Source organism: Aotus nancymaae, unplaced genomic scaffold, assembly GCF_030222135.1.
Source record: "Aotus nancymaae isolate 86718 unplaced genomic scaffold, 86718_ANA_hifiasm-v0.15.2.pri h1tg000115l, whole genome shotgun sequence".
Classification (NCBI taxonomy): Eukaryota; Metazoa; Chordata; class Mammalia; order Primates; family Aotidae; genus Aotus; species Aotus nancymaae.
This window is the reverse complement of record NW_026988530.1, coordinates 9,568,855-9,592,341: the sequence shown is the minus strand read 5'-3', so window position 1 is coordinate 9,592,341 and position 23,487 is coordinate 9,568,855. Positions and strand designations below refer to the sequence as shown.

Below are 23,487 nucleotides of genomic sequence, written 5' to 3'. Positions count from 1 at the left end.
CCAATACCTCGATCTTGGACTTGCCAGTCTCCAGAACTGTGAGAAATAAATTTGGGGGGTTTTGTTTGTTTTTACAAATTTCCCAGTCTCCAGTATTCTGTTATAGCCACAGAAATGGACTAAGACACTCCACTGGGGATATAAAGGTATCCTCTAATTCTATGTGGAAAGCAGACTATGTACCAATGCACGTTAAAGCACATAATTATCTACTGGTTAAAAAAACATACAAGGATCCAATCCCCGGTTGGACACACACAGAGCAATTGGAAGGATACATTTCCGGCAAGCTGTGACTCTTTAAGTAAATACATGGGAGGAAGCAAAGTGCAGATTAAAGTACAATAATTGTGAGGCATGTGACTGTAGTCATGTTTATGAGTGACTACACGGAGAGATCTCAATGAATTGTACATATAACCCATACAGCAATGATTATATTAGAAAAAGGAAATTCATCACTGACATTAATCATCAGGCTCCAGACACTCAACAGAATCAGCCCACAATATGGTTGTATTATTTTGCAAAGGAAAAAAAATGATTATCTGAAGGCTAATTTGAATACACACTGTATCAAATGAGGAAATATGCTCAAGTCACGACACAGCCAAGATTAATAGGTGTTTCCACCCACTCCTTAAACAGTTTTAGGTACAAAAAAACAATGTCACTTCTCTTCCTAAGAAGATGTTAAGCACAGAAGTTTGCAGAAATGCATTAAAAAGCATTCCTTTCCACGCTCTCATTTTCTGGTGTTCTGGGTAGCTTTAAAAGTATGAACACTGAAGTACACCAATGCCGTCAGTTATAAAGGATTTGTATTCATTTCTGGGAGCTAAAAACAGAGATGCTGCTATGGTTTGGAATCATACTGCTCATCGCTTGGGTTTAAGAAAAAAGGCTTGTGGCAAGACTATTTTTTAAATCATTCCACATTTATCTTCAAAAAACAATACAAAGTGAATTGCCAAATAAGCATAAATGACACTTTAATTTACTCATCTATAAAAACTCTCAGTTTCAACTTAAACATCTGAATGAATAATAATCATTCTCCTATTTGCAATGTTTTTTTCAATGTGAGATTTGCAGAGTAACATCAACATACACCAAGTAAAACTCATTCACTGATTTATTTGTCAACAAATTCTTATTGAGAACCTACTATGTACTAGGCAGTGTTCTAGCTGCTGGGGATACAGACAGGAATAAATTTAATCAAAGTCCTGGTTCTCCTGGAGCCTGCTTCCTACTGTGGGATAGTGGGGGTGGGGGTAGGAGGGAGTAAACAAATAAATATATAATGTGATTTTAGATAGACATAAGTGCCGTGAAGCAGTGCAAGGCTAGAAGGCTGATAGCAGAGTGAGGAGTGGGGCTTCTTTTGGATATGGTGGTCACAGAAGACCCTTATAAGGAAGTGACTTTTGAAACAAGATCAAACTGAAGGAAAGGAGCAAGCCATGCTGAGATCTGGGTAAAAGCTGACCTTCCTTCCAAGCAGGGCAAAGACCAGGTGCCAAAGCCCAAGGCCTTGGTGTTTTGATTAACAGCAAGAAAGTCTGTAGGGTTGGAGCAGAATACTTAAGCTGAGGAGATAAGGTGGAGGAAAATGGCAGGACTCAGTTATGTGGCTGAAGTCTGGGCCATTATGTAACATAGCTTTGAGCAGCAGTGACATGTCACACTAACAGGTTCAAGGGAGCTCCTCGAGGAGACACAAGTGGATGGGAAGGTTAGTTAGGAGACTGCATCAATACATAGAGCTTAATCTGACATCCTAGAAATGCTTTCACCCTTTAGGTTTGACAGGGAGGGTGGGCAGTAGGAAGCTACTTTTTAAATTTCATTACATCTCAACAAACAGATGTAAAAGACATTTAGACACTCTGTAACACACATTCCTCTCAGTGACTTTGTTAGTCAGAATAATTGAAAAGCATTGTTTCAAATAATCTCAGTCAAGCAGGCTTAAAATCGTGCACAAAACAAGATGACCATCCTCGTCCCTTTTATTATAACTACATGAAAGTCATGTAGGAGTGAATAGTTCTTTTGTCCTTAAACAGGCTATTTGAAAAACAGAAGCATACTGTCTTTTATTGTCAATTCATGGTTCACAAAGCCTCTGAGGTTGGCTTTCGTCCTTCAAAAGCTTTTAATAGACAGGTACATTGAAGCCTTATTTTACAGATTGGGAGAAATGGAATGCACTGGGAGTGGTCCCCATCTCCCTTTTATGAAAGGAGGAAGATATCAGCAAGGCAGAGTGACCTCACCTATAAGGAATGCATCAGTGACATGGAACAAAGGTGGCTTCCTTCGTAAGGAAATCCAATCTGTTTCAGAAAACTGCTTCATTACTTTTGAATGATTTAGGGCTGCGCAGTCTACTAGACACAATTCCATTCTTTAACCTCTGTTTTATTAACAAAACTGTGATACTATTCTTTCTTCAAACATTAAAGACAAGCCTTGCATATTCATTAATCAAAACTATATTTTATTCAGATACCCTTTGATCATACACGTCTTTGTGCCAAATAAGTGTATTTTTCATTTGAAGCCTATAAAAGACAGACGGTGTGCCTACAAGAGTGAGGATTCTGGTAAGTTGTGCAGAGACTCAAGAACCACACGAGCTGTGCTAGGTAAAGGCAACTCACTCCTGTTTCAGGTGGCACTTAAGAGGGTCTGTGTTTTCACATTTTATAGCACGTTGAGTTTTCCAGCTTATGAAATTTATCACAGCTTACTTTTTCAAACAGTGATATCAATACAAAACAAGTTCTTTGAGAACAGAATGAATTCATTCATGGCTACCTCAGATGGAACAAACAGAACAGAGTTGCTAAAATACTACTTCTCTCTTTCAAGATTATAAAATATCCTGTTACATATTTTTCCCCAAGGTAATGTGTCAACAATTTACTTTCTGGAGTCAGATATACAATATTCCATAGGATCAGCTCTTAACATGTTTTCATGACCATCTGAAAGTGCTACGAAAATTGCTACTATTTTCATTCTAAAGCTACTGATAGATAAGATAGTTGTGATCTAATTACTCCCAACTGTGCGGGTTTTATCAACTGGTACCTGGTTGCCAATAATTAGCAACTCTGCTTGATTGCCAGACAACACTCAACTGATCAGGAAAGTTGGTTTTTGTTTTTTTGTTTTGTTTTGTTTTTGAGATGGAGTCTCACTCTGTAGCCCAGGCTGGAGTACAGTGGTGCATTCTCGGGCTCACTGCAACCTCCGCCTCCTGGGTCCTGGTTCAAGCAATTCTCCTACCTCAGCCTCCAAGTAGCTGGGATTACAGACACAAGCCACCATGCCCAGCTAATTTTTGTATTTTTTAGTAAAGATGGGGTTTCTCCATGTTGGCCAGTGTGGTCTTGAACTCCTGACCTTGTGATCTGCCCACCTCGGCCTCCTAAAGTGCTGGGATTACAGGCGTGAGCCACCGCGCCTGGCCAAAAGTTGGTTTTAAGTATCAAACTGTGAATCGATTTTTGCCTCAATCTATCTTTAACCAACTTATTCTATTTTTTGGCTTAATATCCCAGTATGTCTAGTAATACTTCCAAGAAATGATGACCTTCAGTTCAGGCACAAAGATTAAATATGTGCTGATGGACTGATGTATTCATAAGCAAAACACAGGCTCTTTTTTCATACATTCTAAATTTCAACATATATGGCTGAACATAAGGCATGTTAAATAAATCCTAAACTGGCAACAACCCACAGTAACAGGCAGGATGGGTGGATTATAGCAAGGGGGAAGTTAAACAGAAATAAGACTCTAGCTAGTTGTTAATGATAAACACCCTCTACCCAAATACTGACCTGATACCCCTAAACTGGATGGAGAAAAAAGCCCTAGGGGCGGGAGGTGGGGAGGACTGAGAAATTTACATATCAAGTTAATGTGAAAAATAAACTTGCCTCTCAAAGAAAAAAGTTTGGATTGCAAAGAAGAAACTTAAATAAACCTAGCAACACACGAGAATCTACATAATACATATTCACATAGAATTCCCACTTCTTACACACAAAGCTCTTCATTCATAGCATACCTAGAAACCACAACATGACACATTTCTAAAGTTACCAAGCCTTCCTAGCATGCTGCTCCTCAAAATCTGCCATTCTTTTTAATCTATAATGAAATGTTAGGTAGATCTAGTGTAACTTATTTGTAGGTATCAGATAGCTTAGTCTCCTGAGAGAAGTCATAACTCAAGATATTCCCATGCATCTAGTTAAATTGTTGATCCATTAACAATCACAGAGAATCCAGCCTTGCAGCTATCTCAACTAAAGAGCCCATGGGCCCTTGTCATGTTTCATATCACAGCTGGCTGGCTTATGATTTGAGACTTGGAAAGGATCCCTTGGGTCTAATTTATTCTTCTAACTGCCCTTTTCTTCCCTCTTTCCGCTTCATTCTCAAGAATTTTAATTTAATTTTGAATGTGCTCATTGCCTCTCCTGGAATTCAAAATGTAGGGGTGCTATTGCTAACCACATTACCTGTGCTTCCCACCACGCATAGGATTTACCCATCACTGGAATTACTTAGTTTACAGATGATCTGCATCAAAAGATGCCATTATACATGTAACATTTCTCATTCTAAAAGTAGATTTGCAAGCAGAGAAATTATAAGGTGTTTGGTAAAGATCAACATGACTGTTGGACAGCTAATTCCTATTAGATCAATTTCATTTTCCTCTCTGTCAGAATGATGTGCCTGGGGAATAGGAGATAACATATCACATATTTTAACTTGTGTAAAACTTTTGACTCAACTCAGCAGAACATTCTTTCTAATAAACTAGGAAAACATGATTTCTAGACCACCATGGTAGGTGCAACAAAAATGTTTTAAGGGCCACTCTCAAGAGAATTGTTATTCAATATCCAATTACAGTCAAGTTTCATGAGGGTTTACCTAGCCTTTGAGTACTACTGTCATTGCTGACTTAAATAGTAAGAAAATGAATGTGATTGAGCTTACCAAAATATATGTGTGGTTAGGCATTCAAACTTACAAGGATGTGAATGTGGTCCAACGGACCTTGGAATTCTGGAATGTGAGTAGTCATCTATCAGTCCCATCAAAAAGTATTTACTCAACTGACCACCTACTACTTTTTCCACAGTAATGAACAGGAAAGTGGTATAAAATTCAGAAGAGCTCCTGATCTCAAGTTCCTTACAACATGGTACAGGAGACAACACTAAAGCACAATTAATTAGAGAACAATTAAATACCAAATGGGGGCAGAGAATACTCAAAATAAATGGAATAAACAAGGTATATATGTGTTTAAGATCAAGTATCCATGTGGTCACAAATATGTATTAAAGTGATTGTATTTTGGATTGGCATTTTTTAATCTCTGTTGATAGTAGCAAACTGCTGACACTACCGTAAGGATAACAGAAACGACAAGGGGCAATTTAATCCAGAGGATAGTAAAAACTACCCACTCGAGAGATGGAGGAAACTGAATTTAAGGAAAAAGAGAAAATCTGAGATCTGGGCAAAGCATGAACCAGCGATGTAGTGAGTTATTTTTAAAGGTACATAACATGAGGATGTACAGACAAGCAGCAGGAGGGTTCCATAACAGCCCTCCCACAACTCAAAGCCCCACTCAGAACCTGATCACCACATTAAGAGCTCTTCTGGACCTGAACCCAAGCACAGCAAGCAGGGGTTGGAAAACGTCCAAAGGAGAGTGACTAAAACGATAAAAATGTTAGGAAATGGGTCCTATGAGGACATGTAAAGGAAACTCAGTTATTCAGTCCAGATAAAAAGGGAGGAGTTCAGGGCTGCACCACTGCCTGCAAGGTCAGGAAGAAGTACAGAGGAGCACTTCTTTTCCATTAAAGATGGGATCAGAGGAATGAGAGTAAATTCCAAGGACAGAAATTTATATTTAACAGAAAAAAAGAACTTCCTGGCTAGGAAGATGGTAAGGCACTGGAATAAGTTTGTACCAACAAGCTTTTGAAACGTCCTTTTGAAGAGACTTTTTAAAAACACAGTAGATGGCCATTTTCATAAAATGTTCACCCAGTGTCCTTTCTTACCCTACAAAATCAGTAAGTGAATATTTTAACTATAAATATAAACTCCACTAAAAATATATAAACTTACTGAAATTTGAAGCATAGCAAGGCTCTTTTCTTTCTTTCTTTTTTTAAGAGACAGGGTCTCGCTATGTTGCCCAGGCTGGAGTGCAGTGGCTATTCACAGGCGTGATCCCACTACTGATCAGCACACAAGGTTTGACCTGCTCCGTTTCCGACCTGGGCCGGTTCACCCCTCCTTAGGCAACCTGGTGGTCCCCTGCTCCCGGGAGGTCACCATATAGATGCCAAACTTAGTGCGGACACCCGATCGGCATAGCGCACTACAGCCCAGAACTCCTGGCCTCAAGTGATCCTCCCACCTCAGCCTCCCGAGTAGCTGGGACTACAGGCATGCGCCACTGCACCCAGCAGCAAGGCTCTTCACCATTGCAGCCATTTGCAAAACGCATCAGAAAGGTATATAAATGCATTTTATATCTGTTTATATATGTCACAATTTTTTTAAAGTTACATCGGCTGCTCTAGATATGAGATTAAAAAATAACCAAAACATGAAAAAACTGACCAGTATAACTACTTAAGCCACATAATCTAAATGGTATGAAGTGGGGGGAGGGGTGGGCCAGGTTGGTAAGTGTAAGCAAAATTCAAAGTTACAAAGGAATAAAACACAACACAGCGGTGCATATGCGCGCGCGCGCGCGCGCACACACACACACACACACACACACACACACAGTCCAGACAGATCAATTGATCCATCCATCCAACAGTGCATTAAATCATCCATGTTTTGATAATGGGCATAATAATCTGTCCTAACATTACTTTTTTTTTTTCAGTCAAGGGTCTCGTTCTATCACCTAGGCTAGAGTGCAGTGGTGTGATCATAGCCACTGCAGTCTCAACTTTCCAGATTCAAGCATTCCTCCCTCCTCAACTTCTCAAGTTGCTGAGACAGCAGGCACAAGCCACCATGCCCTGCTAATTTTTTTTGTTTTTTGTAAAGATGGGGTTTTGCTATGTTGCCCAGGCTGGTCTCAAATTCCTGGGCTCAAGCAATCCTCCCACCTCAGCCACCCAAAGTTTTAAGACTATAAGCCTATAGACTATAAGACTATAAGTCAGCCACCATGCCTGGTCTCCTTAATTTTTAAAAATTAGGACTAAACTACAAAGCACATCTAGTTTCCCTTACAGAAAGTCTTAGGGGTCTAAGTCTTCAGTATTATGCTAAAGAAATAACTAAATTGAAATTTGTTAAAAAAAATTATTTGAGCTATTACTTTCCCCAATCACAGGGAGGGAGGCAGAGAAGGAAGGAAGAAGGGGAGGGAGGCAGGGAGGGAGAGGGGCAGGGAGGGAGAGAGGGAGGAAGAGAGGGAGGGAAAGAGGGACAATGAAAACAGTCACAGACCATCTAACACGCTATAATGAATTCCACTGGCTGGATATCTTCTCACAGGATAAGAGAACAGGAAGAGATACTGTAGATAATGTTGCTCACCATTGCCTTTTACAGATGAGGCCCAGAGCAGCTGACTCAACCAGTGTCACACTATAGTTGTAAAACCAAGACTATCTTCTGTAGTCTCTCATTTATGAACAGCTTGGGTATCTAAAGTTTAAGCCAGCTGTTTAAAACAGAACAAAGTTTTCTATGGTATTAACACATAAGTGTTGATTAATTAAATTACCAGACTACATACACACCCCTGTTTCGTTTGTTTCTTTGTTTTAGAGACAAGGTCTCATTTGGTCACCCAGGCTGGAGTGCAGTAACGAGATCACAGCTCACTGTAGCCTCAAACTCCTGGGATCAAGTGATCCTCCAGCCTCAGCCTCCTGAGGAGCTGGGACTACAAGTGCATGCCACCATGCCCAGCTAATTTTTTATTTTTTATTTTTTTAGAAGGTGGGGGGTCCCACTATGTTGCTCAGGTTAGTCTCAGACTCCTGGCCACAAGTGATCCTACTACTTTGGCCTCCCAAAGAACTGGGATTACAAATGTGAGCCAATCCACCAGCCCCAGAGTTTATTTTACAATATAACAGTGATATGGTATAAAATTTCTGATTTCTAGAAAGAGAGAAAACTGAAGATACTAATGTTTATTGCGCATGTACTAGGTCTCGGGCATTTGAGATTCCTTATCTCATGTAATCCTCACAAATTTGGAAAGCAGTTCTTCATCACTCTACAAATGAAGAAATTAGCTAGGGAAGTAACTTGCCCAAGAGCTACGCAGATAACAAGGAACAGAGGAAGTTCTGCCTGATACTAAATCTCCTACTTTTTTTATTACCAGTCACTTTCCATCCAGCAGGAATCACACAGCACACAAAAAGGAACGTTCAGAGGAAGAAATTAATTCCTTTGCATTTCCCCTAAACACTTAGGAAAAGTTCTGTATTCTGTGGCATCTTCCCTCTGCTTAATGAATCCTTTTTTCTATATCCTGTGCTCACTCACACTGTCCTCAGCTGGGGTAACCTTATGGCCCTGTTTGCCCAGACTGTCCTGACTTACTCCTGTTGACTCTGCAAAAGTATCGACAACATCCTTTCACTCTCAAAAATGTCCCAGGGTAGAGGATAAACTACATGGTCACTCTATGTAAGTCCCTCACCACAGTTTTCCCTATCCAGGCGTGGCTGACCTCAAAAGGCTCAGTGACCTGCCTTTCCGCTCTTGGAGCATAAACGCCCTGTCCATCAAAGCAGGGGTTCTCATGTCAGTAAAAACAGAGAAAAGAAATATGGTTAGGTAAATACCCTTCTTTTTTTTTTTTTTTTTTTTTTTGAGGAGTTTCACTCTTGTTGCCAGTTCAGCTCACCGCAACCCCCACCTCCTGGGTTCAAGCAATTCTCCTGCCTCAGCCTCCGGAGTAGCTGGGATTAGAGGCATGCACCACCACACCCAGCTAATTTCATATTTTTAGTAGAGATGAGGGTTCTCCATATTGGTCAGGCTGGTCTTGAACTCCCAACCTCAGGTGATCCGCCCACCTCAGTTTCCCAAAATGCTGGGATTACAGGTGTGAGCCACTGTGCCCAGCCCTAAATACCCTTCTAAAAGCGCAGGACATTTTAATACAACAGCCTCTAATTGTCAGAATTTCAAGCAGTGTGACAACTTTATATGAAGATAATATTCAGGCAGAACAGAGGTAGATAATTCTAGGCAGATGAGATCTATCAAGCAAACCAGCCCCATTTAGAGCTTGATCCAAAGTCGTGCTCTCTAAACTGTCCTTGCTTTTCTGCTCCACCTCACTTCTAAATCTAACAGTTCATCTGAAGGCTCCTGTGGCAGGCTAATTGTGAGCTTCTAAGGGGACAGTAAAGGCAGATTACTGGTGTCAATGAGCAAATGTGAGAGCTACATGTCACCTCAATGCACGAAGATGATATCCAAGTACCAATCTGAGTTTGTTCTAAATGTTCAATATCAAAGTTGGCTTTTGCTAGGGTTATTATTTTTTTTCAATTTCAGGGCTAAAAAAGAATTAAGATATCAGAAAATCCTCATTTTACAGAAGAGAAAAGTATGTCCTAAAGAAAACACTGGCCTAAAACCATATAGCCAGGACTAGAAAGCAGGTCTCCTCATTCTTTCCTCCATATAGGTGATTCTCAACTTCCATACATCATATATTTTCATGCTTCATACATGGAGACCCAATACTTTTCTGCTGCCAGATTTGAACTTTTTTGGAACATCTGCTATGTAAACATTTCAAGCTGTCACACTTTGGGGTCCTTAACCAACACTTTAGCTTCAGCAGCATCACAGGCTTTGTACAACAGTTTTAATACTTGCAGTGTCTTCTTAATATTTCAGACTTGCTTTACAAAAATGAGTAGAAAGAAGGAAAATAAAAATGCTACTACTAGTACAGTTAAGACAAGAATGAAAGGTCTACCAATAATGTCTACCAAAAATGGCATAAATAGCCTTGTAGAATTCAACTGTGGCAGAAAAAGCAAAAAGCATATGAAAAATAATTCATCACTGATTGTGCATAAAACACAAGTTTAATAATGAGGAAAAAACCTGTCCAAAGATTTTGAAAAAAATGGAAATAATGGAGGTTAGTAAACTAAATGTCACTTTGAATAAGGTGGGCAAATGAAAACTTAAGATTTGAAATTTAATTTTATTATATGATGTTTATTCTATGTGTTTAATGTTTTAAAAAAACTTTTAAAGTTTTTTAAAGGTCTTTAAAAACTAAGCAGTTATATACTTAGGAATGTAAGAATATTTTTTAGCTTTACAAGAACTGAATCTCCTTATGAAATATCTAAGGTTCAAATTTTCAACATTACTGCTCACATTTCCAGGAACCTTATACAAATGCTAGGGATGTTTGTATCCCACACTGACACTCTTACTTACATTCCTACTGTATTATTTTGGGGGCACCTCACATAAATTAAAACTAGATATGAAGCATCCTCTAGCTAACTTTAGCTTCCTTTCTATATAATGTTCATGGCCTAGGACCACTCGTTACATATTAAAATAATGAAAATTCACTCTTGTTCATTCATTCCTGAATTGATAAGCAGTGAAATACAGTGTTTCAAAAGGATTTTTTCTGGCAAAATAATAATAACAACAATTTCCTTAATCCTTATGGCATTTATTTCCTTAGGCTAACAGAAAAATGTTCAACATTGACAGCCCTTGCCTTTCTGCACTATATTTAATGTAACTTAAAAATTCATTTGCACATCCTCCTACTGCTCACTTTTTTCATGTTTCACAACGCAAATAATCTACTATTTAACTGCTCTGTCAGCCATCTGAAATGGCACCTCTATTCCCTTCCCAGCTACCCCGAAAGAGCCCACTCACACATCTATCTTTAAAATGGCTGTGTTTACAGCCACCCATATGTCACCATTCATGAAGCAACTGCTACCATCCTCTTGACTAGGCATTGGCAGACATATATGTGACAAAGGATTGCAGAGCCATGAAAAGGGTGCCTGGGGCTCTGAATTCTTCTTTTTAAGGTTACTACCTTCAGAAGAAACTAAAATTAAAATAAAATTTTTCAAAGAGCGGAAGATACATGTACTCTTTACAATAAAAGAACTGGGAGGGTGAGAGAGTTGAAGTTTCTAAATGAGGGAGGCTTATCAGCAAGGCAGTCTCCGAGCATAATATTTCTATCCTATGTACACCTCACTATACTATGTTGCTATGTAAATGAGGCTTGCCTGCTATCTGAGTTCCTCACTATCCACACTATGTTGCTATGTGTAATATTTCTATCACAAGTACATCTCACTAGAATATTTGTGCTAGGTTGCTACAGTATTGTGGATCGTTAGGAAGAATTCTGCCACAGCATGAATTACAAAGTCATTTGCCTTTTGACCTTAACATTTTAAAGTCTTTTTACATATTGTCTTGGGTTTGCTTAAACCACATTAAGCAAAAGACTAGAGAGGGGACGGATTAATAAATGGAGTGAGTATCTGACCAGAGCGGAAAAAAGCAGGCATTCTTCCCAACAGAGTGAGTTTAGGAATGGAGGTGTGCAAAGGAGAGCTGGGGTTTTGTGGAATGCTGAGAAAAGACCACAGGCAACAGAAAAATAGACACTTGAACTGACATACTACCCCTACCCACATGCCTTTCTTGAGCCTCTGATTTTTTTCTTTTCCTTTTCTGAGACCAGAGACTAATTATGGGGCAAAACAAAGCATTTTGAGAAAATAACCTGGAGAAGCAGTTTTAGGAAGGCAATGGAGTAGGGCAGGAGTCCTGCTTTCCTGCTCCCCTATCTGTTCCACCATCTCCAACTGCGCCTCTTTTAGCCATCTGGAAAGGCCAGGGCAGTGCAAGGTGCTGCAAGGAAGAGAAGTTAACACTCAGACGGGTTCCACAGCAGCTGGTGCAAAAGCCAGGGATGAGGTGCTAAGCCAGAGAGTCAGGGCAGAGTCAGAACTTTTCAAAGAACTGCATGAACAAGACGGACCACCAGCTAAAGCAAAACTAGAGTTCATCTCTCTCCTCCCTTTCCTTTGGATTTTCCTTTTCCCTGCCCAGACAGCAATAATAGAATAATCTTTTCTCTCCTTCAGACATCCAAAAGAGAAATACAAGTAAGTAAATAAGGACTGGGGCAATAGTGATAATAAATGGAGGAAACTGGGAGGGGAGGAGACTCGGGGTTGCCTAAGAGACCTGCATCAGGCTCCTTTTCACACGTAGGAGACCAAAATAACTGAGTTCATGCCTCCAGCTCTACATCCAAACACTACATCTGCTTTCTAATCATTTCTACATCTTTTCAATAACTTTGGTTCCATCATCTCAAATAGAAATGACAATATACAGCTAAGGATCCCTAGAGAGATTGGTATTCACTTCACTCACTTATTCACTCATTTATTCAACAAACCTCTTGTGAATGTGTACTCTGTGCCAGACACTACAAAGGGCTCTGAAAAGTCAAAGATGAACCATACTCAGCCTCCTCACCACCCCCATTCCCACAACCACTCTGCATGGAGCATAGGTCCCTATGGGTCTGCATCCTTGAGCTGAAGAAATGAAGCCCAGAGAAGCTGCACAGCCAGCCAATGGCAGTGTTGGAACCAGAAGCCACAACTTCTGACCCCAAACCACGCTTTTCCCCAAACCACACTCTTCCCATCAAGCTAAGGAGAGTCTGCTTTCCAGGCCCACTGTCACTGTAAAGGAGCTTTATTTGTCCTCTTTTTGTCAAAACAAAACAGGAGGCAAGGATAGTGAGGGAAGAATAACCTCTGCCAGTTGCAACTGAGAAAAGATTCCCCTGCTAAAAGCAACATGAGGCCCTAGGGAAAATGTCTGCCACTTAAGTAAACTGCAAGTAAAAGAAGGAAGCATTTGGGATCAGAAATTGGACAAGTTATTTAAAGTCTTTCAGCCAGCCCTCCTACAGCCATGAAATAAGAATAATAACACATTAGTGGGACATGAACACGCAACTGCACTCCAACCTGGGAAAGCGTGAGACCGTCCCAAAAAAAAAAAAAGAACACATAATACCTTCTTACAGATCAATGTGAGTAGATATGGAAGCTATCCAAGTTTTATCATTAAGTTAAAAACCTCAAATTGCAGAATTGCATGTACAATATGATTCCATTTCTATTCAATTTTTTGTCTGAAAGAAAACACAAAAAACCTTGTGACAGTGGCTACACCTAGAGATTAGGAAGAGAAAGGTAGAGAGATTGGAAGCCTTGATTTTCTCCTTTACATCATCTTCTACTATGACATTTCTTACCATAAACATGTATTATTTTTAATTTTGAAAACAAAGAAAAATACTACCATCACTAAAACAGAATGAAACATTATAATTCAGTGAGTGGTATATATAATCAGTACACTTCTCTATATGTATGTTATACATCGATAGAGAGTTTTTTCAAAAACTGGGGTAGATTTATGTGCTTAAGCATGAAAAGATTTCATAGATATATTAAATGAATTAGCAAGTCATTGAATATGCAGAGCATGAAATTCTAGTTCTGCAAAAAATCAAGAACTATATGCATATACATATAAATGTATATGAAAAGATCTGTAAGTATATACACACTTAATAACATTCTTCTATATTGTTGAATTTTTTTTTTTTTACAACTAGAATGCTTTTACATACATTTTGAAATCTACATTCTTTTTCATTTTTAAAATGATAACACTTAGGCCGGGTGTGGTGGCTCACTTGCCTGTAATCCCAGCACTTTGGGAGGCCAAGACAGGTGGATCACTTGAGGTCAGGAGTGATCTACCTGTCTGAGACCAGACTGGCCAATGTGGCAAAACCCCATCTCTACTAAAAATACAAAAATTAGCCGGGCATGGTGGCAGGCACCTGTGATCCCAGCTACTCGGGAGGCTGAGGTGGGAGAATCACTTGAACCCGGGAGGCGGAGGTTGCAGTGAGCCGAGATCTCACCATTGCACTCCAGTCTGGGTGACGGAGTGAGACTCCATCTCAAATAAATAAATTAATTAATTAATTAAATGATAACACTTGACTCCAGAAAGCTGTTGTAAGATTTACATGATTATGGTTACATAACACTTTATATGATGCAAAAAAGAATCATTACAGTTTTTAAAAATTATCAATGAGTATGCACCACAGACTCCCTTTCCCAAACATGTCTTCTACCCCATCCAAGATCCCATCTCTGAGTCTCACCATTAAGCCTAGCCCAGGAATGAAGTAAAGGTCAGGGATGGGGCAGACATGAAGCCTGGAGTAAGGATCCAGGATGAAATGATGGATAAAATAAGAGGCCAAGAATGCAACGAACATGGTTTAGCCAAAACAAGCACACAAACAAAACCCACCTTTTCCATTTCAATCATTCTGAAACACACAGAAACACTTCCCTCATCCAAACCACCACACTAAATATCTTGCTTGGGTCCAGTATGAGTTAATACAGATCCTCATCCCCATCTGCGTGGAGACATCAATTCCTCTGTCAGTCAGTGCTTGTACTGGACCTTCCAACATCAGGGGAGCATGTCTCAATCACTCTAGTCCACACTTGGTATTCTTTGACCACACACTTCATCCAAACTACAAACTACAAACTACAAACATACAAACTACAAACAAGAACCCCATCATACATAGAGACTTATTCTATATCTTAATCCACCCCTGGTGCCTTATTTGTTGTTTCTTGTGTGTGTTACCTACCCTAAATGTAAACTTTTCCACAGAAACAAGCATTAATGTCATCTTTGACTTACTATAGATTATAGAACACAACTGAGCCTAAAAGAAGCTCTCTACAGGTACTTGTTCACAGACGGATGTCAAAGATGTCCCAAGGCATAGTTCACAGCTGGCAGCTGCTTTCCACACCATACCTGGAGCAACTCAGTTGTCCTAACTTTCTCCCACCACTTCCTTCAATTCTTTCTGCCAATGCCCTTCCTTGGAATAGAGCCTAGAATGCCTTACTAGGATGCCACTTATTCCTGGAAAGTATCAAGTAAGGATGTATATCAGGTTTGTCCATCATTACCTATCCCTTAAGTAATGTCTTAGGTACTACTCAGTCCTGGAAAGCACCCTCTCCAGACTCCAGCTACAGAACAATCCAACTTGTCAGAGATAAGATAGTAGTTCTCCCCTCTCAATATTTCCTTCATTTCCTCCAGAACTTTCTGTGTATCTGGTATACTGTCACATAAACTTCAACTTCCTTATAACACGCCAGTCTATTTTATGAAATTATCAGGCAATTTGGGTAGTTGAGGGGTAGGGAGGGGCTGAACAACTTCTCAAGGGTATTGCATGACAGAAGACAGAAGGCTGGACTGCTGCCAGTTTCTGGGGAAACCAGAACTGAAGGGATTGGCAGTTGACTGAGAGGCCACTCAACGGGCTGACCTTTAGGAAGTACATCTACAGTCAGAGTACAAGTCGGCTAGGGCTACCATATCCAAGTGCACGGACTAGGTGGCTTAAACAACAAAAATGTACTTCCTCACAGTTTTGGAGACTGGAAGTCCAAGATCAAGGTGTCAGGGGGTTGGCTTCCTTGAAGGCAACCCTCCTTGGTTGGTAAGTGGCATCTTCTCCGTGTGTCTTCACATGGTCTTCCCCATGTGTCTGCATCCTAATCTCCTCTTCTCATAAGAACACCAGCCATACAGGATTAGGGCCCCTGCATGTGACCTAATTTTACCTTAACCACCTCTTTAAAGGCCCTTTCCCCAAATATTGCCACATTCTGAGGTGTTAGGAGTTAGGACTTCAACCTAGCAATGTGTGGGGGGTGGGAGGGCATAATTCAGCCCCTAACAGCAACAGGGAAAGAGGGAAAAAGGAGGTATGACTGTAGGTATGGAGAAATGAAAGTAGACTCAGCATTTACAGGGTAAAAGAAATCTCATCTGTGTTCCCTCATATCTTGAATTCCCTACCTTTCTTCCCTGGTCTTTCCATTCTTTGACACAAACTCCAATCCTGCATCTGTTCTGAAGCCCTGCTAATCGTCTCAGTCCCAATGGTCCCTCTTTCTTATCCCAACCACAGAGCACTTACTATCTATCCCACCCATCTGGCCCTTCACTCCACATGGCCCTTGTGGTGGTTCTTGATGCCTTCTACATGATCGAATTTGAGGCCTCATCTGACACTGTCCCCGTGGCTTGCTTAGTTCACACTTACCTCCTGTCAGTTCTTCCTAGAAGGCATGCCCCTTCCTGTGTAGTCAGGGCCTTTGAAATATTCTTTCCCTCTGCCCTTCCCCTGTCCAGCCCCCATTCCCAAATTAATGTCATTTCACCCTTAAGATCTCAGCTCAGATGCCTCTTCCTCAGGAAGCTTGTGAAGATCACACACAATTCACCCTCCAACTAAATGCAGGTCTTTCTCCTATCCTCTACCCTAGCTCTGTCTCACAGAATTTACTTAATTACATGTCTGCATTATTATTATTAATGTGTGTCTCCCACAAAATGGACCACACATTCAAAAGCAAAAGCTAAGACTCTGTATCTGGTTTGTCCACCATTACCTATCCAGCAGCTAGTGTGGTGCCTGGCATATAATGGGTGCTTAAGAAATATTTGTTATATAAAGCAACAAATAAACAAAGTATAAATTAGTATAAATCAGGGGGTCTCATGTGATCTATTTTTTGGATGAATAAATTTGCTGCGAAGTAGAGGCATCACGAAATCATTAAGTAATGATACCTAAACAGACACATGCACAGATATTAAGAGAACTTAAGAGATAAAAGAGCTTAAGAGAATTTTTTTTTTGAGACGGAGTTTTGCTCGTTTTGACCAGGCTGAGTGCAATGGTGCGATCTCGGCTTACTGTAACCTCCGCCTTCCAGGATCAAGCGATTCTCCTGCCTCAGCCTCCCAAGTAGCAGAGATTATAGGCGCACACCACCACGCCTGGTTAATTTTGTATTTTTAGTAGAGACGGGGTTTCTTTGTGTTGGTCAGGGTGTTCTGGAACTCCTGACCTCAAGCGATCCACCCACCTTGGCCTCCCAAAGTGCTGGGATTACAGGCGTGAGCCACCAAACCCAGCCAGCTTAAGAGAATATTAGGAGAACTTAGTATCTATGAATGTGTCTGTTTAGATATCATTACTTAATGATTCCTTAAATCATTGGAACTGCATGTAGAAAGCAGAAACTTAACTATTAGTTCTAAATTCTATAGGAACTACTTTAAAAACATGCTTTCCTTATCTAATTTCTAAATATCGATATGAATTTTAACTTCTGCAGTTACATTTCTGAGACCATTGGCAGGTATCAGCAGTGTCCCTCTCCCTATGGCTCATTCCACTGCTTGATTTCGGCCTAAAACCAACAGGAATTCTTTACTTCGAGGTAAAAAACTAATGGATTCCTGTGGTGACTGCAACCCCACACTCTTTCCTTTTCTCCTTCAAATTAGGCAGGAAACACTAAAATTTGGAAACAAGATGTGCGTCACACATTGGAAATGTTCAAATCTGTTGACAACATTTAATATACTTTGGCTAAATGCATGAGGAGGCCACATGTCACAGTCTGACGGAACATAGAACATAACTAATAAACTGAAGCAATATTCCAAGTTATCACTTTCAGCTTTGCACAACATATGGAAACAGGCTCACTGTACCGCTTGGTTGTGTCAGAACACTCAAGAGAGGAGGATGCACATTTGGGATTTATTACAGTCACTCACCTAAGGAAAGTGTCCAAAGAAGTGCCTTATGATGTCCATGTGGCTTCATGTTACAGATTTCTCACTTTTAAAAGGAGTCTTTTCTAGAAATGTATTTATCTTTCAGGTGTTTCAGCTATATGTATAGCCCTGACTGTTCTGAATACTTGAAAACAAAAGGTACTAGGTAACTGTTTTTTTTTTTTTAATTGCATTTTAGGTTTTGGGGTACATGTGAAGAACATACAAGATTGTTGCATAGGTGCATACGTGGCAGTGTGATTTGCTGCCTTCCTCCCCTTCACCTATATGTGGCATTTCTCCCCATGCTATCTCTCCCCAACTCCCCACCCCCCGCTGTCCCTCCCCTATTTCCCCCCAACAGACCCCACTGTGTGATGCTCCCCTCCCTGTGTCCATGTGTTCTCACTGTTCAACACCAGCCTATGAGTGAGAACATGCGGTGTTTTTGTGTTCTTGTGTCAGTTTGCTGAGAATGATGGTTTCCAGGTTCATCCATGTCCCTACAAAGGATGCGAACTCATCATTTTTGATGGCTACATAATATTCCATGGTGTCTATGTGCCACATTTTCCCTGTCCAGTCTGTCATCAATGGGCATTTGGGTTGGTTCCAGGTCTTTGCTACTGTAAATAGTGCTGTAATGAACATTCGTGTGCATGTGTCCTTATAATAGAACGATTTATAATCCTTTGGATATATACCCAGTAATGGGATTGCTGGGTCAAATGGAATTTGTATTTCTAGGTCCTTGAGGAATCGCCACACTGTCTTCCACAATGGTTGAACTAGTAACTGTTATTGAGAAACTTTAAAAAAAAAAAAAGAGGTCAGAGGGTAGGGGGTGGCAGGGGGAGGGGTCTTGCTATGTTGTCCAGGCTGAACTTGAACTACTGGGCTCAAGTGATCCTCCCGCCCCAGCCTCTGCAGTAAGTAGGACTACAGATGGAAGTACCACAGCACCTGACTCAAAAAACTATTTTAAACTAGAAAAAAGGCTGTTTTTTTTGTTTTGTTTTGTTTTGTTTTCAAAAACAGAGTCTTCCTCTGTCACCCAGGCTGGAGTGCAATGGCACGATCTCCGCTCACCACAACTTCTGCTTCCTGGGTTCAAGCAATTCTCCTGCCTTAGCCTCTTCCCAAGTAGCTGGGATTACAAGCGTGCGCCACCATGCCCAGCTAATTTTTTGTATTTTTACTAGAGATGGGGTTTCACCATGTTGACCAGGCTGGTCTCAAACTCCTGACCTCATCCACCCGCCTCTGCCTCCCAAAGTGCTGGGATTACAAGCGTGAGCCATTGCACTCAGCAGGCTGTTCTTTTTCTAAGTATTGCATCAACTGCATCAACACAGACTACTGAATAGGTTTGTTTGTTTTTGTCTTCCATCCACCCCCAGCAAAGTAACAGACATATTTCCTGTTCCATCCACTTCAACTATTTTATCCCAGTTACAAGGCTCTAGTTTAGTTGAGTTTTTTGGCAAGTAATTTTTCTCATGCTAAAGAAGAAACATGAAGTAAATTAGGAAAATCACATAAACCAGAAAAATAATACTGACATGATCAAAATCTCCAAATAATTTACCTAAGAAAAGTGAAGCTCAATTTTGGGAGCTTTAGCAGTTCAGATAAATGAGAATTCACCTGGGTAGCATTACATAGTCAATTTCCATGTTAGCAAGAAAACTTAAAATTCAGAGAACATTGAGTGTTTGAGCCTCTCCTTAAATTCCTCTTTATCAGTGATCAAACATTCAAGGCATTCCTCACAACAGGTAAGGCAAAGTGTCAACAACTAAGATACAGTATTCCTACCCACAGCCAGAAGCCATGCCTTCACTAGTCTAATTAACAGGGAAACAAAACCTTTCCAAAGATGTAAATCTACCACTTTCTTAAGCTAAAGAGACCTAGGTCAGGTGTCTCAGAAATTATCAACTTGATCACTGGTTCTGATATTAAAATATTCCAAATACAGTAATCAAGGCATGAGTAAACTCCATAAAATAAAGGAAATCGAAGAAAAGCACTGTAAGCTGATCAGTTTCACAACATGTGGGCTCCAAATAAGGAAAGAAAACCACCCTAGCCAAAAGTTCTATCTTTAAATAAATAAATATGTCAAAAAAAAAACCCTAACAGCCTTAATGATGAAACCATTTTGTTGTGATCAAGTTTTCTAGCGACTAAAATGGTTTATATACTTTATATCAAGTGATATAAATACTTCCTATCATTTACAAAAGATGAGCCAGAGAAAGAAGTAGGAAGACTACTCTGTTAAAACTGCCTGATAACCACATCTCTGAATTATGGGATCTAATGCTACCCCAATGGGTAGTTCCTATATTAAATCAAAGAAGTCACTTTTGAGTGCTTGCTGAGAACATCTGAAAAAAATACTCTCATCCAGATTAATTTTTCTTTAAAAGTACCTTTTACCAGTTTGGCCAATAATTTACAATTCCTTCTTCTTACAAAAATGGAGTTGTTTTAATTATTGATGCTCTTAACCACCTTTTATTTTTGCAAAAATGAGAAAAGCACATTTTATCAGGAATCCATCACCTGCAACATAATTTATTAAAAATACCTATATTTCTAATAAATAGATTATTAATACATATATTTCTAATAAATACAGAAATTTTGTGTGACAGTTGTGGTAGCTGTCCAAATAATTAGCTTCAGCTAAAATTATTTCAGCCCAAACTCAAATCCCAAGAAAAATCATTTTGATGGAAATATTTCATTTCATTCACTCTAGAGCCCAACATAAAGCTAGACGTTTTCGTGTGGTCCTAAGTGACATTTTGTTGCTACAGCAACGAAACTCTGCTACCTGTGGCCATGATTTGTTAAGAATTACACCAACGAGTAAATTCTGTGCTGTGTATTCAAAAAACCAATAGAATGACTCTAAGCAATATAAAAATTAAGGCTTGATTTCCTATTTATGATTTACCCACATACATATTTACAACACATATACACATATGTACTAGACACATGTAATTATGACTCTCTGCTCCATCAAAACGATAAAACAATATCAAATTTCCATTTTAAAATGGGCACAAGACAATAGCTGGTTTAGATTTCATTCACTAATTGCTACTTGTTTCCCAGAATTTATCTTAAAAGATAACAGAGACCATCTAGAGAGAATTTTCCAAACAATAAAATGTATTATTTATATCCAATCTCATTCCATGATGGGGGAAAAAAGATTCTGAGGTATAATCTTTCTGTTCCAGTATGTATGGTTTCCTAAGCAATGAGTTGACTTAGAAAACACCAAGCTAAAGAATAAACAACAAATGTGGGCATCACCACCTTTATTCACCAAACTATCTCTGTAGGTTACTTACCCTCACTGGGGGGCTCCAGGCTTGCACCCTAGGCTGCTGTCCACCCTGGGCGCTCTGCAGATCTTTTGAGTTACAATTAGCCACAGTGCTGCTCTGAGACCTTAATGCATTTGTGCAGCTGGTCCCACTTCCCCCACAAGGACCAGGTTTCCAAGGCCTCTGCTTGATGCCATCCAGAAGTCTGACCAGCAAGATGTTACTGGGAAGCTCCTCGACACCCGAGCCAACGAGAGTCCTGCACTCGGGACATCTGAGTTCATTTCGAGAACCTACGATCCCCAGCAAACATCGCTTGCAAAATGTATGCTGGCAAGGCAAGACCTTTGCAGAAGCATCAAGGCGCTCTAGACACACAGGACACTCCAAAAGATCCAGCAAGGCTGATTCATCCATCTTTATCTACTTTACTGAGAAAAAAGCTTCAGAAATGTTCATAGTCGTGTGCATCCCTTAAAATGATTCATGTAACATCCATTTCAGACTTTGCTCTAGAGTCATGGGGGAAAGAGGGGGAAAGAGAACATTAGTGTTGTTATCTAGGGAAAAAGTTCACAAATGGGCCAAGAATCAAAAAGTACCCAAAGCACGCTACTCCCTGTCTGAATAGTGTAGCTTTGCTTTGGAATGTGGGTTCCTAAACTCCAAAGTCAACAACTGAACACAAAATAGGCTTTCTAAACAATTCAAAATTAACTCCTAAAGGTATCTAGGGGTTCACTGGGCAAAAACGGATACCAAGTATTACACATAATTCCTGCAAAAGGAGGTATGAAATGCAATAAAGAACATCATTGCTTAAGCTCTGAAAGTGATACCAGCTGCCTTAATAAAGTCTTCAACTCAAGAGACGCTGACAGAAGCCATTGAAAGTTTCCTCCACCTGGAATTTACTTTTAAATCCGACGAAATTCCCTTTTTTAAGCCACTTTGGCGTTTAAGAAACCATGCCTCATGTGATCGCTCGCGGTAAATGATCCCAATATTAAATACACATGCTTCTTAGCTGGTCTTAAAAATAGAACTGTTTAATCTTAACCAACCAAAAAGAGCTGAAGGTGGACAATTCTAAAAGACACAGATTTGCTTGAAAGCAGCTAAAATAGCAAAGCGCCCTTCAGGGCAGTGGTTGACAAACTGAAACACATTTCTCAACGGCCTGTCCTAATCCCATTCAGAAAATCTGGCGAAATTATCACCAGAAGAATTCGACGATGGAATGCTGGACTGGAAAGTGTGGGCATATGAAAATGAGGCCATTCAGGAAAAAGCTGCTCACTGCGCCGCTCTCCCCCCGCCGCCAAAATAAATGTAAATGTGAATGCCCAGGAGAAAGGGGTAAAAAGATTTGGCTCCAAGCAGGAACAGCTGTTCTGGACGAAGTCGGAGCGGGGAGCCTCAGGGCTGCGCCCCTGCTCCCACCGCGCCGAGCACAGGTACTCCCGAGCCCGCAGGGAGGCGCGGCGGCCGCTCGCCGCAGACACACCCCGGGGCCAGGTGTCGGCGGCACCCGCAGGAGTCGGTCCCCTCCTGGGGCTGCGGCCCGAACGGTCCTGGCGTGCAAATCTCACCCTCCAGCCTCCCTCGTCGCCGCCTCCCTTTAGGTCAGGCCGGGGACGCAAATCCCCCCCCACACGACTGCGGGAAGTTTTCAAGGACTTAAAAATAAATGCGCAGCCTTAAGTTGGGAAACTCAGCCCCACAGAGCGCCACGGGGAAGCAGCCCTCCAGCCCCGCCGAGAGGAGGCGACCGTCCCCAGAGAGACAGCGCCATCCGGGAAGCCGGGGTGCGGGGCTGCGCCCCGGGAGACCGCGGCACGGAGCCCTGGCAGCTTCCTGCCCGGAGAAGGCAGAGGCCGCGGGCTGCTCCGCTCCGCAGGTCCCGATTCCCGGCCCGCGGGAACCCGAGGGCGAGGGGACAGAGAGACCGGCCCACGGCGGGGATGGGGGACGCCCCGACCGCCGCCTCCTCCGCGGCGAGGGGTCCGCCGGGTCCCCGCCAGCCCCGCGCCGGCTGCGCGCCCTACCTCACGCCTCGGCTCCTCCTCTTTGTTCGCGGCCCCGCAGCGGCGGCGGCGGCTGATGCAGATGCGGCCCCGCCGCGCCCGCCGCTCGCAGTGTCTCTGACGCCGCGGCGGCCCCGAGAGAGTCCTCTCTGCCGCCCCCCTCGCGCGCGCACACCGCGCCTCCGCCTCCCACTTTCCCAGCCCAGGAGGGCGGAGGAAGAGGAGGAGGAGGCCGGGCCGCAGC

The 23,487-nt window shown here is 41.3% G+C and overlaps 1 protein-coding gene across 2 annotated transcripts in view; it reads right to left on the bottom strand.

Annotated features, from left to right (window-relative positions):
- Positions 1–23,362, bottom strand: part of SH3RF1 (SH3 domain containing ring finger 1) — a 194,935-nt gene extending 171,573 nt beyond the window's left edge. The window contains exons 1-2 of one of the 2 annotated variants that reach the window (XM_021674007.2): positions 23,265–23,362; positions 21,241–21,728 (exon numbers count right to left, since the gene is read on the bottom strand). In XM_021674007.2, coding sequence (XP_021529682.2) covers positions 21,241–21,633 — 393 coding nt within the window. In that variant the 5' untranslated portion in view covers positions 21,634–21,728; positions 23,265–23,362. The remainder of the gene's footprint in view (positions 1–21,240; positions 21,729–23,264) is intronic. The other variant, XM_021674006.2, reaches the window with a different exon arrangement.
- Between the last annotated feature and the right edge of the window lie 125 nt (positions 23,363–23,487).